General features: G+C 33.2%; 2 protein-coding genes across 3 annotated transcripts; one reads left to right on the top strand and one right to left on the bottom strand.

Moving 5' to 3' along the window:
* Positions 1–170: 170 nt before the first annotated feature.
* LOC140749913 (DDB1- and CUL4-associated factor 13) lies at positions 171–3792 on the top strand. The gene is made up of 5 exons (XM_073083167.1): positions 171–433; positions 525–1069; positions 1431–1597; positions 1911–2211; positions 3500–3792. The coding sequence occupies exons 1-5, from the start codon at positions 355–357 to the stop codon at positions 3749–3751; spliced, it is 1344 nt and encodes a 447-aa protein (XP_072939268.1). The 5' UTR covers positions 171–354; the 3' UTR covers positions 3752–3792.
* Positions 3793–4669: 877 nt separating this feature from the next.
* LOC140749912 (kelch domain-containing protein 3) lies at positions 4670–16164 on the bottom strand. 2 transcript variants are annotated; one of them, XR_012103139.1, is made up of 7 exons: positions 15974–16164; positions 14964–15214; positions 14391–14856; positions 13502–13697; positions 9347–9529; positions 7296–8519; positions 4670–7196 (listed from the first exon to the last, which is right to left on the bottom strand). XR_012103139.1 is itself a non-coding variant. In XM_073083166.1 (6 exons), exons 2-6 carry the CDS (start codon positions 15204–15206, stop codon positions 8456–8458), a joined length of 1152 nt encoding a protein of 383 aa, XP_072939267.1. In that variant the 5' UTR covers positions 15207–15214; positions 15974–16164; the 3' UTR covers positions 4670–8455. The 2 variants fall into 2 exon arrangements, 1 of the variants encoding a protein (XP_072939267.1); XM_073083166.1 differs by having other exon boundaries at positions 4670–8519.

Here is a 16164-nt window from a genome sequence, read left to right as displayed (position 1 = left end):
TCCAATAAATCGATTCGATTAATGGATGTCACATCCCCCATCCCTAGTGAAGTGTGAATTTTCAAATTTTATTTTTGTTAGCTCTGTCACGCTCTATGATCCGTTAGGAATATTTGTATTCTGTGACTGTATGTCAAATTGACATCACATTGGCATTGTCAATGTCATTCATGGGCATCTCGGAGCAAAGTATAATATTAGCCACATGGCCCTATGTTGTGAATAATTTGAATATTTTGATAGGCATAATAATAAAAATCAATCTATTTAATGGTATTTGTAACTATTATTCCCTTAACGTAAAAACAGTATAGCTTTTTTACATTTGAAGAGAAAATTGTCTTAAAAAGTAAAATGTCAAACGTTAAAATAAAAGTTATTAGTCGAAATCCAGAGGATTATGTTCGAGCTACCAAAAGGGATATCCACAAAAGTGAGTACTGAGCGATGTAGCTGCAGTTTACCAACGTAAATCAAAGCAACCAACTTGCAATTGTTTAAATATAATATTTTTATTCTTACAGTGCCAAGGAACTATGACCCAAGCCTTCATCCGCTAGAAGCTCCAAGAGAGTACGTAAGAGCCTTAAATGCTGTGAAGCTTGAGAGGGTGTTTGCTAAACCCTTTATAGGAAATCTTGACGGACATCGTGACGGCGTGTCTAGTTTAGCGAAACATCCACACAAGTTAGCTGTATTAGCTAGTGGAGCATTCGATGGCGAAATTCGTTTATGGGATCTAGCTGTCAGAAAATGTACCAGAAACTTTGTTGCACATGAAGGTTGGGTTCGCTCAATATGTTTTACACCAAGTGGGGACTCATTCATAAGTGTTGGAGATGATAAGACAATAAAAACGTGGAAATCTGAAGTTCAGTCGTCCGATGAGGAAGAACCTCTTAATACTTTGCTCAGTATGTCTGTTGTCTCTGGTGTGACACATCACCGGTCCAAGCCTATGTTTGCAACGTGTGGCGAGCACTGCCAACTATGGGAGAACACGAGAAGTGAGCCTATCAAAGTGTTTAAGTGGGGAGTAGATAGTCTTCATCATGTTTCTTTCAATCAGGTAAAGGTTTTAACTATCCTTGTAACATTGACCTTTGAATGATTCTAGGTTTACTGTTTTATGATTGAATATTTATCAACAACGAAACAACGAAAAATATCACTGTATTTATAAAATACAGTGATATTTTTCGAGGGATTGTGATTTTAAGGTTTAATAATCTCTCTGTTGTACAAATCTAAATGGTGGAAACTGTATTTATTTATTTGAAATATGTCTTTAAAATCTTATATGTGAAAAGAGAATTTTTTATTTCCCTAATTGCGAGAGAAATAAAATAAAATTGAAATGACTGTTCTTCTTATTATGATAGGTGTTCTTTACTTTCTTTTTTTAATTTATGTTACTTTACATTTTACAGGTAGAAAATAATCTTTTAGCATCATGTGCAAGTGATAGAAGTATAATTTTGTATGATTGCCGTGAATCTGGACCGCTTAGAAAAGTAGTAATGGAACTAAGGTCCAATGCACTCTCCTGGAATCCGATGGAAGCATTTATATTTACAGTAGCAAATGAGGATTACAAGTAAGTTTTTAATGAAGTTTTAATACCTAGTTATTTATTTTAAGAAATTTTCTAAAAAGTATGTACAGTCTATGCATCCACATTGGAGTTAAATAAACCACATTGGGATAAAAAAAAAATATTGGTTATTGACAATACACATGTATTTGGCTCAATATTAACAACACTGGTGACATTTCTGAATTCAATTGGAATATAGAATATGGTCTAATGGAATATGTCTCCATAACAGCTCTGTGAGTCCTAAATGTGTGTCCTAGTCTGTAAAGATATACTATGTACAGATAAATAATCTATTTTTCTTTTTGTGTAGCCTATATACATTTGATGTAAGAAAATTAAAGCACCCAGTCAACATTCATATGGACCACACTTCAGCAGTCATCGATGTAGACTATTCACCAACAGGCAGGGAATTTGTGGCAGGAAGCTATGATAAAACTGTGAGGATATTTGAAAGTCTAAAAGGACACTCAAGGGATGTTTATCATACAAAGAGAATGCAGAGACTGACATGCGTGAAATGGTCGTTAGATAACAAGTACATTCTAAGTGGGTCTGATGAAATGAACATAAGAATGTGGAAAGCAAAGGCATCTGAAAAACTTGGAGTGGTAAGCTATAGTAATTTCAAATTAATATTGCATATATTTCAATAATATGCCCTTTTATTATTAAAGACATCAGTCAAATACAACTAGAGATGGGCAGAGGGTTTAAACCTATCGGGAATAAACCGGGTTTTTACCCGGTCGTTGGGAAGAAATAGGGTTTAAACCCGAAAATGGGTTTTTATTCGGAATTTATTTACTATTTTCATGCATATCTATCCTTTTTAAGCGCAATTATTACTTTAATGATGATACTGTACTAAATATGCACTGTAAAAAGACATTTACAGCGCCAAAATGCCATTTTATCACGCCATTATAGAAGCAGACTTAAGTAAGAAGCCAATCAGCCTATGCTTTTGATGCAAATTTCAAACAATGTCCACGTCCCGTTGTTATTCTAGAATATAATATCCTCTGGCCGCTATAACAACAAATACTAAAAATTAAAAACATCAAAATAAATGGGAGACGCAATACAAGGACCCGCTATTTTTCGGCATATTTCGCTTTATCTATTGAACCGTAATACGTGGACAGTTCAAATTTTCACAAGACATTTACATCTATCGTAGCTATGAAAAAATATATGACAATTGGGTGCTAAGGAATCCTCGTTGTATGTTTCCTTGATAAAAAGTAGTATATGTCGTCCTCTGACTGTACAGTAAACAAAATATTTATTACAGGGTGAAGTTTTGAAATGAACCTTCAGGACCAAATCCTAAACTATAAGGATCAGCTAAAAAAGTTTTTAATTTTTCTCACAATTGGCCTCGTAACTCCTTTCAGTTTTTTTCAAACACCTATCTATGAAAAAATGACACTTTGGTATTTCAGACAAATATAACGTCACCTTAACTGTCAAAATTTATCTAACCAAATCCGAATGTATTATAAAAAGATTTACAAACATACAAAATATGCGCGAAAAACATAATCCTTCTATGGCAGTCGGGTTAAAAGTAGGTAAAACCTCAAAAATAAAACATTAAAAAATGTGGTAAATACCATAGAGACTTCTAGTATATCTATTCAATAAATATTTGAACTATTTTAAAAACTGTCTACAGATTTTTTTAAATCATTTTTAAATACCCAAATAAATACCCTGTGGGAGGGTATAAACGGGTATTTATCGGGTTTAAACCCAGTACTGGGTTAAAACCGGGTGGTTTGCCCATCTCTAAATACAACACAGAATTATAAGACTATTTTTGTTGACTAGCGAACGGAATACCATAATTACTCTATTTGATTTTTACACGTTAAATATTGTTGTTAATTACAGTTGAAACCCAGAGAACGGACAGCATTAAATTACGCAGAAGCTTTGAAGGAGAAATTCGGAAATCATCCACAAATTAAACGGATAGCACGACATAGGCATGTTCCGAAGCACATCATGAACGCACAGAAGGAACTGAAGACCATTCGAGAAAAGAATAAACGCAAGGAAGCCAACAGACGCGCCCACAGCAAACCCGGCGCGGTTCCACACGTTGCAGAGCGAAAGAAACATGTTGTTAAAGAAGATGTGTAAGCTTCTCTTTAAAAATAAATAGGTTAATTCATACTTACCAACTACATATTTCATTCAATGACCTCCACCTTGACCACAACAGCCCGTACACTGAAAGTGTTTACAGCTTTTAATGAATTATGTAGTACATGATAATGAGTGAGTACAGACTGCTGTAACGTAGCAAGCAATGCAACATGAAAGGAGCATTTCATAAGGGTGGACGTAGCGCGCGCACGATTTGAGCATGTACCCATTCGGATCTGTGTCCGGCATGCGCGCGGTGAACATAGCTGTCTGTCGAGAACACTGAAGACAGTACCGTTCCAGAGTACAGGCACACAGTTGAAAGCTGAAAGTAGAACCCTTTGTGGTTCGACTCCGGCGGCACCATCGCCACACCTAATAACAGCATTTCTGCCTAATAACAGCAGTGTTATGCGCTGCTGTTTCGTTTTGAAGGGTGTGGTAAGGGAGACATATTTTTCCGAGGCGGTCCAGCTTAGTCCTCAGGGATAGCGGCGCATCTGTGGCCGACCTCAGGTAGTAATATCTAATGCCATCTGGGGTTGATTACAGATGTCCATGGGCGGCTGTAGCCACTTACCATCAGGTGGACTGCATGCTCCTATACTATAAAAAAAAACCCGTCCCGTCCACCCTAAATAAAATAACATTTAAGTGTTTTTCGAAGGTATAATGTATATACATATTTGTATGGCATTAAAGAGGAGTATTTTAAAAATGGCTGAGCCCATTTTGATGGAACTCGATGGGAGGTAATTAATAATAAAACAAACGATAAAAATTCTATTCTTTTATTTTCATGCAAATGCAATGCTTGAGTACTTACTTAGTTGAATACAAAATATGTTCTAAGACATCTCTGAAGAGTAACTCATTTGAATCTTGTCTGTTTATCGTTAATTCAGCAAATTTCGTTTTTGTAACAAGCTGCTATACTGGTATACAATAATATAATGAAGAACTTTATTTTTCTATTGAAATGTGAATACACTGAAGTTTATAATAGGTACGTAGATACATAATAAACGACACAGCTATAGATAGTAACTATAGATAGATCTTATTATATAATTACAAATTAAATATAACTTAACTTACCCAAAATGGCGGTTTCGTTTCTCGCTTATACAAAAATAGAAACGCCGCCATTTTGTAGTACGATTTTAATTGTAACAAGTTATAACTAGGGAGATTTATTATTCTACGAAAATAATAAATAAATAGAAGTCTGCCTACTACTATATACCATATTCGAGATGAACAATTGGGTACCTGTTCAAAAGGTTAGGTTAGTTGTTGTTTCATACAATAATACCTGTTCATTAGATATACGGTAGCTGAATATTAAGCGACTCCATTACAATATTCATATGACTAGAGAATAAAATATCTTAATATTAATACTAAAACTACAAACCATTTGCAAGCAAAGGTTCAGATGTTTTTTTTTCAATATAATTATGATTAAGTTATAAAATATTTTTTGCAGCTGGTAAGTATTTGTTATGTAAACACATCTTATTCCACTATGACAGGCCAGTTTAATGGCAAGTCCTGTAATAATTTTGAAAATAACATAACAACGATATGTAATATGTAACTAGAAATCGGATTATATGCACTATCAAATTACTATTTATTATTATTTTTTTCGGTTATTTACGCAAATTGATGTAGGATATCTGTGGACATATGTATGTACCTGTAGTCAGTCGCAGTATTACTATTGAATAAGGGCCTTACATTTAACATATCTTCAGGTGGGTTATTTGCTCCTTTGCTACTTATATTTTTACAATGTAAAATTCAAGTTATAATTACATTTGTAAAAAGTTAAATAATTGTAGGGGAGCCCGCGATAAATGACGTGTTAGTCCTATATCGTTGGGACCTATTAGATTTTGTAGATTAGATGGTATAAAGAATAAAAAAGGTTATATGATATACATCATTCCACCGGTGGGGGCACAACTGGGTATCAAAAATGTAAAAAACGAGTCGCACGAAAATATTCGAGCGCGTCAGATATTGATAATGTATATGGCCCACATGTTTACGATGCCGGAAATACGTTAAAGAAAAAAAATAAGTCATACTTATATATTAATCCGTAGCACTCGAATAACTCTAGAAATCCCCTCGTGAGCTCCCCTACTATTACGTTAATATACCAATTGCCTTGAGTGAAAGGGGTAAGAGTAGTTTCGATGACCGCAATACATACAAGTAAATTGTTCGATACTGTGTAATCATTCTGCACCTTCGATCTAGAAATGATATATTACATACACGAATAATACAATTGACTTAGCGTGTGTACGCTCGCGTGTCTTTACTGAAAAATAGCATAAGAAGCGCTAATTGTGCGTCCAACGGGTTTTCACGTGTTGCGGCGGGCGGCTCACACTGTTTCTCTCAATCAGTTGAGCGTCCTCGCTTTCTAGCAGGTCGCACGTGACGTGTTTTCATATAAAAGTCGAAACCAAAATGTTGAATATTTTGCTGCTCATTTTTTAATTGAATTTTATTTGTTTATGTTTCACAACTTAATAATTGCGTAGATATCCAAATTTCAAATTAAAATATCTATTACAAATGCAGCAATTTCTCTTCCCTTTTAATATTGACACAACGAATATGTTTTTGGAAACGTGTTGGATAGAGTTAGTAATAAAAAGTCTAAATCCGAAAACTTGCGTATGAATTCTTCACTTACTATTTGTCACGGGCCGGCAGTTAAGTCCACTATGTTGCTAAAGTTTTATCCCCAAATAATATTAGAAAAAAGATCCATTAACGCAATTTTGTCGACACAACAGTACGTACACGCTCGAAGTCAAAATTGTACTAACGCCGCAGCAAGCGGCGCGCGGCGCCAGCACGCGGCGCTCCGTGCACACGCTCGTTGTAGCAGTAGCCCTTAAAAGTACATTTAAATGACGAGTTAATTAATGATCATACATTAGTAAAGATTACTCTCTCCTAACAAGAAAGTGTAACCACTTTTGACAATTGAAATCATCACTCTCATCTATTTTCGTGTTTGTAAAATATGAAAAAAATGTAGTTTTTAGAGTATATACGAACGAAACGATATTTCTTCGCACTTTTTCTTCGATTTCGTGTTTTTGCACCACTTAACTCCGCATGTCGGCATTGTTCCGCGTAAATTAGACCATGACAGCCATTAAATGGCTTTCTTCAATTACAAGGCGGTGAGATATCTATACTTATCAATGTGAATATTAAAATAATCATTTTTTTACCCATTATTGATGTAAAAACTATTTTATGTCGTTCATTAAAATAAACTTTGCGGTCGCGTAGCTCGAATCTTACCGAATTCGGTCTACCAGATAGATGAAGGAGGATGTTAATTCCGATCTTGCCAATGCCAATATCTTTTTATACGAATACCGGTATAGACAAATATCGCAAGCTTTTTTTGTAGGCGCTTTTTAACAATACCCGGTGTGTATAAATTCCATAAACATTGAGTTTCAAACGGATGAAGCTGAATTTCTTTTACTATTTTTACTGGAGCACCAATTTGTTATGCGTATATTTGCAACGTAATTTATAATTTCCTCGCATATGACGGTGAATATAAAATGTTACCTTTTTCCGAAGTATGCTCTACCTTTCGTTCGGCGAAAGAAAACTTTTATATTAAAAAATTCACGTTTAAATTACCAAAATTACTTACGAAACCAAATTAACCAAAAATCTCAAGATTGACTGAACTATATTCCCCGTTATTAATGTTAAAATCGTTTTCCAAGGTTTTGCCTATCACAGATCAAAGATTTCAATTATTTCTGTCTATTAGAAGTTGTCGAAATTCGATCTTTGGTAGGCAAATCAGGCTATATATAGATAGATTACTTTTTAAGAAGAAAATTTCCGTTGTGAAAATATTAATCAATATAATCACTTTACAATTAGAGAGTAATAAAAATGTATTGCTAATTCACGACTAAGGTGCGTAATGGTATATTTTTTGTTTAAAACATACACCATTCTCCCTATCACATAAAATATTCCCATGCATTTTAAATAAATATATACCACCACCAACACAAGCCCCGAAAATGTATGTACTAGAGATGGGCTATGTGCTAGATTTACCGAGTAACCGAGAATTGATTATATTTCAGTTTTATTTTTATCAAACCGAGTACTTGGCCGAATAACTCAGTTAAGTAGCCGAAGACAGCTCATTACAATTTTTTATTATTATAATTGTGTTGTGTAACTTTTTTCACAATTGCCATTTTTTTTAATGAATAAATGTTTTTTTAACTATGCCTCTAATCTAATTTTATATTAATTAAATAACAAGTATTTGTAATAAGTTGAGTTCAACCAAGCTTCTCGGCCGTGTACAACTGTACAACATACTGAAAAAAAAAAAACACCGAATTCGCAAGGTACAGCTATTCTAGCCTGCACACTATTTTGCGTCGTATGTATAACACAATAAGAATTAGTACTTTGATCGTAATTTCATAACAAAAATTAAAGTTTTATAAATATTAACTATAATTATATATCGTTCAGTTCCATAATATTGGTAGTAACGAAACCGTGATACTTTTAAAAATAACCGTCATTTTTGTACCGTGCAGTCGTAAATTTTAAATAATTATTACTGCATAATTTTCCAAATTAAGAAAATAATACTCGTGGCGGTAGTACTCAACCAGACTGATTAATTGGCCTGCTAATATGATTTGGTGAAGTCATTACCAAGATGTCCATTCTGAAAAAAGAAAACCGAATTTATTGTTAAAATATTTTAAAATACAAGTTTATGTTACATTACATTTGTAACTTTAATGTAATACATATATTAAAATATAAATTAGAATTAACTTATGCATACGAATATTCAATAAGTAGGAATACGATTTGGATTGTTAATTGCATAGAATTAATGTCTTCCGTATTAGAAGAACTACAGTAATTCATTTTAAACATGTAAATAATGACTGACAATTATTTTAAAGTAATGTACTAAATAAATTACGGCAAAACCGAATACATAAAATATATAATTCGAGTTTCTTGTGCAGTTTTCTTCAAAATTTTGACACTTTTAAAGTTGTCATTAAAGATCCCTTGCAACGATTTAATAAAGTAACCTTATATTTGATATAATATATTGATATAATATTTTCTTCCTTTTCTTTTGTTGCCTGACGTCCAAACATTTCTAAGTACATGCTCTTGGTATCTAGGCTGTCGTTAAAATCAATTTACCATGTACACAACTCTATTTTAGTCACAAAAAGTTTTCTAAAGAATTTTCACACTAACTTTCTACGAAGTTCTGTTTTTTACCTCTGATTTTTATGTTATTTAGGTATTAGAAATTAATTATCAGTGCTTTCAATGTCGGAAAACATTGCAAGAAACCTGAAGTTGCTGTACATGCCTGAAGCTTCTGTAAAAAAGGTCTCAAATATGTGTTAAGTCTATCAGTTCAGACTAGACCAGCAGGGTAAATTATGGTCCAAATTTCTAACACTGAGAGGAGACCTATTCCCAGTGGGACAGTTACGGACAGATAATGATAATAATACTTACTGGATACTCTGTGGGAGTGACGACTGATCGAGTTTGTGTTTAAGCACGCACGCGATGCATAGCACTCTAAGAGAAGGATTGTAGTCCAATATATTCAGATCGCTGTTGTCCATTAATATCTCAGTTCCCTCCCCATCTCCATCACTATCGGTCAATTGATTATTCGGAGTTGCCATGCAGGGGCTGAAACGTGGAATAAAAAGTCCTTATTAATCTATTGAAATGTTATAATTGTGTTGCAATGATCAGAGCATGTAGTTTTATTTTTTGGATGTCAAGGGGAAGGTGGGGTAGGCTGAAGCTATATCCTAATTTGGGGGGTTGCAACTGTCAAGAAAGTTGTAGTCAAATTTATTTCTCAAAAACCCCTCAAATGTTCTGATGATATTTTTTACCTGACAAAAAAAAGTTATACCTAAATAAAAATTTAGGTTACTAATTTTGTTATTTACGTTACTAATTTTGTTAAGCGATAGAACCAAATTTGAGGGTACTTCAATTTAAGACCATAATTATTGTTAAAAAAAATTCGTGCAGCATGAAATCGATTTGCAATCTATTTTTCCAATGCCAACAAAGTTGGAAATATGACAATGTCTAGTATGAAGAAATTGTCAATTCTTGGCGTTTGATAAGCAAAATCTTGGATAGATCACTTATTAATAACGCATATAACTCACTAACCCTTACCTACTCTTCAAACGAGAATACATCAGCTGTTATGTAAAGTAGAAATAGGTGATGCCTTCCGTATCGAACTACCAAATTTTCTAGTAATAAATGTCATCGAAATTAACATTACATTATTATAATAACAATATGTAGTTTATGAATTAAAAGAACATTAACCACTCATATTTTATGTTAATACATACATGTTTAATTGTATTTCAATATTTATTTATATTTTTGAATGTGTCCGATCGAATTCTGTTAGAGGGCGCCTACTTTTAAATAATAATGTCAAGGTTCTGAAACCTCGAAAATTGACCTCAAGATGGATTTTTCGATTTTGTTCCCACATATAGCAAAGTCAATACAAGTAATAAAACTGAAGTGTCCGTTTGTACGTAATTTTTTTTTATTCAGTTTATTTCATGGGCTGTACCCGTTTTTACCTTTTTTATGACCTAATTTTAAAATGTTTTAAATATTTTGCAAAGAGTTCGTTTACGGAAAGAATAATAATCTTCAGGATATGCGACAGTGCTGATATTCTGGATTCGTTCCTTTTTGACGACCCACGTCACTATTCCACACGATTACAGATTGGACAGGCATCTTAATGATGAATTTAAATTTCTGGTCTAGTAGTATGTATGTGTATACTACTATTTATTCAGAATTTCTACATTATCCATTTCTGAAAATCGTGCGAGTCGTAATGCGGAAGTATGTTTATGAATTCGACTGATTTATGAATACAAAATCTGTATTGTCAATGTACATATAAAATCAAATACTTGCACATATAATACCATACATTTTACAACAGTAAAATATCCAGTCCATTTCAATTAAGTAACTAGGTACCAATGTTTTGGGATTGTAGAAGTTTATAATTGACCTTAGATTATTTATCTTTCAATGATACATTAAAAAGTAAACGAATGCCATTGAATATGTATACTGGTTAAATAAAAAAAATCGGGATTTATGAACTTTGAATGAAACTGCAAGACCTTGATATTGATCGATAATAGCGCAATTTGATAATAACCTTGCATAATGTATTTTAATTATAGTTCACACTACCGCTTAGTTGAATAAATAAGTTTAAGACTAATAAATATTTTTTTTAATATATACTACTGATTACTATAAAGTAGGTACAAATAAATAATGTGATATGTAGATGTATCTACAAAGGGCGTAAAGTTTGTCTTTCGCTAAAACATAGGTACCTACTCTAATTGTTTTTCCCCAACGCGCTAATAGAGGAAGTTAAATATTGTTATTAGGGTAGGGTTAATTCACTAATTAAAATTAATAAATAAGAAATTATATAACCTTGTCACAAGTCATTAGTATGTCACACAGGTAATTGTAATACAAATGAGGTGAGTAAATATATAAGTAAGTATAACAGTAATTATGTAACAATATACCTACATAGGTATAAAACTTAGAACTCGTTTACACTGTTCTCCAGTTCAATTTTTGCCTTATTATGTAGCAAAACGTCAAAGTACCCATATTGTCTATTGAGCAAATGGTCTATGAGTATATTGCCTGTGTAGTAAAGAGCCTAACTATTGAAACGTCTGTGTAATAGAACTTCTATAAGCAATACGTCCAAAAAAATCTTAGTACAGTCATACCAAAGCAAAATTCACTATAATCATTTGGTTTCTGAACCCAATGGTCTAAGATCCCGATATAAGTCGACCTTCACCGAGCTGGTTAATGGATGAAAAGTATTTGAAGTCGAATAAATATGTCGATAATTATATTGATTTTTTTTTATTTTTTATAAAATTTATTAGTCAACCCACTTGCAATATACATTTTGACATATTTGTTAAAAAAACGTTTCATCCATTAACCAAACAATTACAAAGGATAACAACGGAACATGTTACTAAGCCTCATCTGTCTGTCATAGGGTTCTATCTCTGGAACCCTAAATGGTAGATAGAAAATTTAAATGTTTACAGTGTGTATAAGTATGTCTACTTTCAAAGCAATTCTTGAAGGTACCTGCACGAGCCAGAATGTTCAGCCAGTCTTCCAACACCGGATGACAAGGCTCCAGAATCCAGAGGCTTCGTATTGTGTATCTTCGGAATAGCCTATTTACTAGCTTTCTTTAATTCCCCTATAGTTGCGGTAAAAACATTTTTTTATAAAACGAGCTTGTAGTTCACCTGTTTGTAAGTGGCTACTACCGCCCATGGACATCTGTAATTAATCCCAGATTAAATTACATAAGAGGTTAGTCCTCTTATGTAATTTAATCTGGAATGCCTCAGGAAAGTGTATCTTCCTTACGACTACCTTTAAACCAGACCGCAACAGAGCTCAACACTGATGTTATTAGGCAGAAATTGGTGTGGCGGTGGTGCCGGAGTCGAACAACAGTAGGTTCTACCACTTTCTAATTGTCACCCGCCTCCTATTTTATATTCGACATATTTTAAAAATATGTATAGCCTATATACACTAATCCTTACAACACTATCCGTTGAGCCGTTTGGCTGTAGAGCGTGCAACTGAATGAGACATACATTAATACTTTTGAAAAACATTACCGTCCATCCGCGTGCCGTCTGGTAAAAAGACAAAAATTCGACTAACCTTTGACTTTAAAAAGGTATAAATATATTTTCGTGTCTATGTGTACAGGCTTTATAAGGAATAGACAATATGCTCATTAGACATTCTGCTATATAGTTAGACGACTTTGCGACAGTTGGACGTTTTACTAAAAAGGCATTTTGCCAATTAGATCTGTTGCTCAATAGACATTTTTGGGCGTTTGGACGTGTTGCTACATAATTTTGATAGTATGGCCAAATTTTGATTACAAAGACTAAAAATGTTTATTACAAATTCATTATTAGTGTGAGAATGATTCTTAAATAGATCTATATATATTTAAGAATCATTCTCACTATAAATATATCATGTATCATGAAATTAAAAGATGAAATGCAATGTAAAACATTTGTTCTCAACCATTTATAATACCCACTAAAAAGCAAAAAGCTGAGTAAAAATTATGTGACCTCATCATTTTAAAATTATAATATATAGTTTTTAATTTATGTAAGGTTATTTGCAAAGATGCACATACAGAAATTCTCATGAGTGAAAAACAAAGCTTACTGTTGGATTAATTCATTAATTTATATGATTGTAATTTAACCACTTACTATTTCCATATGATGTATGAATAAGTTAACAAATCGAAAATGCACACTTTTCAAGGACACAAACATATAAATGTCCATTTACATGTATATATAGGTTGACTTATCAACATATTTACATCAGGTATTTATTTTTCATGTTATTGTTTCACAGTACTAAAGTATCTCATGTTCTCCTGCTGTTTTTGGATAGATTGTAACTGTGTGATTGTGATTTGTGACCAGCTCCAGAGGTTCGACCCTTAGTTTAAGAAACTATTAGGAGATGAGAAGAGAATCTTACCTTGTGCCTCCAAACATGTAAACTTTGTCCTCAAGCAATAAGCACGCCTGGCGCCTTCTTTTGCAGGGCACAACACCATCTACTTTAACATGTTCCCAGAAATTTTTAGAGATAGAATATCTATACACATCATTAAAATGAGTTTTTGTGTTTCCGTTAAATCCTCCAAAAATGTACATGTAATCTTCATGTACCCCTAGAAATAAGAAATTAATGTAATTGAATGTTTCTGCAATGGCAGACTAAGCTTGTTGGAGGCACGGGGCAGTAATTTGGAATGAGGCCCGGGCAGCAAGTTGCATGAGGCCTCCAGTCTAAGAAATTGATCTAATTTCATAAGCTTTTAAATGTCTACTAGAAAACTTGTAGACTATTGAAAAAGAGGAAAGAGAGAGGCATGGGGAACAACACCCATCTCCCTCCCCTTAAACTGCCAGTGCCAGTCATAGATTAGTACAAGTACAAGTCAATACTTCACCGCCTTGAAATTGAATGAAGCCACAAACGGCTTATTTTAGTAAGTTCTGTTTTTTAATTCTTGACAAATAAACATTTTTAGAGAAAATTTACGAATAAATAACTAATACTGTGTAATTTACGTAATAAATAAAGAATTATTTCAAATATTTTAGGGACATTTTAACACAGAGATGTGGCAAAACTTTTTTACGCAACTATTTCTTTTCTCTGGGTACATTTTACAAACAACAAAACTGGGTACATTTTCTTGTTAGGAGTGAGTAATCTTTACTAATCTATGATGCCAGTCTATACAGAGAACAATATTTTTATGGATAATTCAACGCTTTTTTTTTGACACAGTCTTTCATTTTTGCAAAATGATCCATAATATTTGGATATGAAACTTCATATTATATAATATACTCACAAGCAGAGTGACTTCTACGGCCTTCAGGCCATTCTCCACTCGGGTTACAAGAAATCCAAGTATTGGTAATTGTGTCTAAAAAGTGAACTTGAGGACAATATACTTCTTCATGAGAATTGTATGGGCTGTTCAAGTCTCCACGCCCGCCGAATATATACATCCTGTCATCAACTGCTACGGCTGTATGGAAATCCCTGTGAGAAGGTGCGTTTCCCTTCGGACGAACATAGCTCCATACCATAGTCTCCAAGTCTAAACAATGAACTTCTTGAGAATACTGATCAGTGAGATATTCAAAACCTCCAAAAATGTACATTTTGTTTTTAACGATGCAAGCAGAGTGGCCATCCTTGGCATGTGGAATTGACCCCGTAACTTTGGGATTAGACCATTCTAATTTTTCAGAATCAAAACAGGACAGAGTATCACATGCTACAGCATTATTTCTTCCACCCCACATGTAGACCTGTAAAAATTGTAGAAACTTTGTAAAAAAAGAAAAATGGGAAATAGTAGAACAAATAGTTATATATTAGAAAAACAATTATATATAAACTAAATAGCATATCAAACCTTGTCACCATACGATACGGCTGAGTGTCCATATCGTTGAAATGGTATAATATCAGTCCTCTTGTAGACTACCGGTGACCATCTTAACGTGCTCGTGTTGAGTACATGCACAGGAATTGCTTCCCAATCTTTATACTCATCAGTAGAGCAGTATCCTCCGAATGAATAAATTTTATCCCTTATGCAAACCGCAGCATGGTTGACACGCCGTGGCCCGCCTTCAAGATGCACAGTCCACCTCATTTTTTCAGCTAGAAAAGGTATTAAAAGGAAATATATACGATGCATATCACAGGTAATTTAAAAGAAAGAACATTAACATTGTTGTTATATTAGTTTTTTCCTAATGAACAAATTATATATTTTATTTATTAAGTAGATGATATAAGTTACACATTTAATACTTCTAAAAATGTATAATGCATATGATTTCTACTAAATATAGTTATGTCTGGAAAAAATGTAATATTAAGTAATAATATTAATACTATTCCCAATCCCTAAAGGGTTTTAAAGAATTTTCTATTCTTTACTTGAAAAATCTTTGTTTAATTTCTTTAATGTTAATAGTTTAAGCAAGTTATGTGCAAAAAACGAAATCCCTGCTTTGAGGGATCTTCATTATTAATAATTTTACAATTATTGATTATATTATGCGGTTTGAAAATTTCGCACATTTATTTAGACGTAATTACGAATTCAATAACGTATTGCACGTATTTTTTATTCTCTATAGCAAAATATTTCACGTATTTTACTAGCGGACCAGTCTAGCGGGCTAGGTAGCAAATTTCCTGCTTCATATGAGGCAAGACTATGCCCACACAAAGGGAATAGACTTCTTTTAAAATATAGGAAATAACAGGACAACGTAGGCGTCTTGTAACGCATAGTTTCAGTAGAGTTTACAGTCTTTATTTAACAGTTTAATCAAAACATCTCAAATATAATATGTAACACTACAATCATCTTTTCACAAAAATAAAACAATAACAAAATGTACGACTTACATTCTGTATGCTATAACAATTCTCTTGAGTAAATAAGGAAGCTGAAGAACAAATATTTAGCAAATATCTATCAACAAGCACTTCAAAAACACTTTTGAATTTAATAAATCAAATAGAAATCAATCACTAATTCCTATTGATATTTTAAAATAGCCGAGTCGCCGACAATCCTACTCCACTCAGGCTAGCCA

The sequence above is a fragment of the Epargyreus clarus genome, unplaced genomic scaffold, assembly GCF_041222505.1.
Source record: "Epargyreus clarus isolate Ecla_fem2 unplaced genomic scaffold, WU_Ecla_fem_2.2 ptg000018l, whole genome shotgun sequence".
NCBI lineage: Eukaryota > Metazoa > Arthropoda > Insecta > Lepidoptera > Hesperiidae > Epargyreus > Epargyreus clarus.
This window is presented reverse-complemented; position numbering and strand designations above follow the sequence as displayed.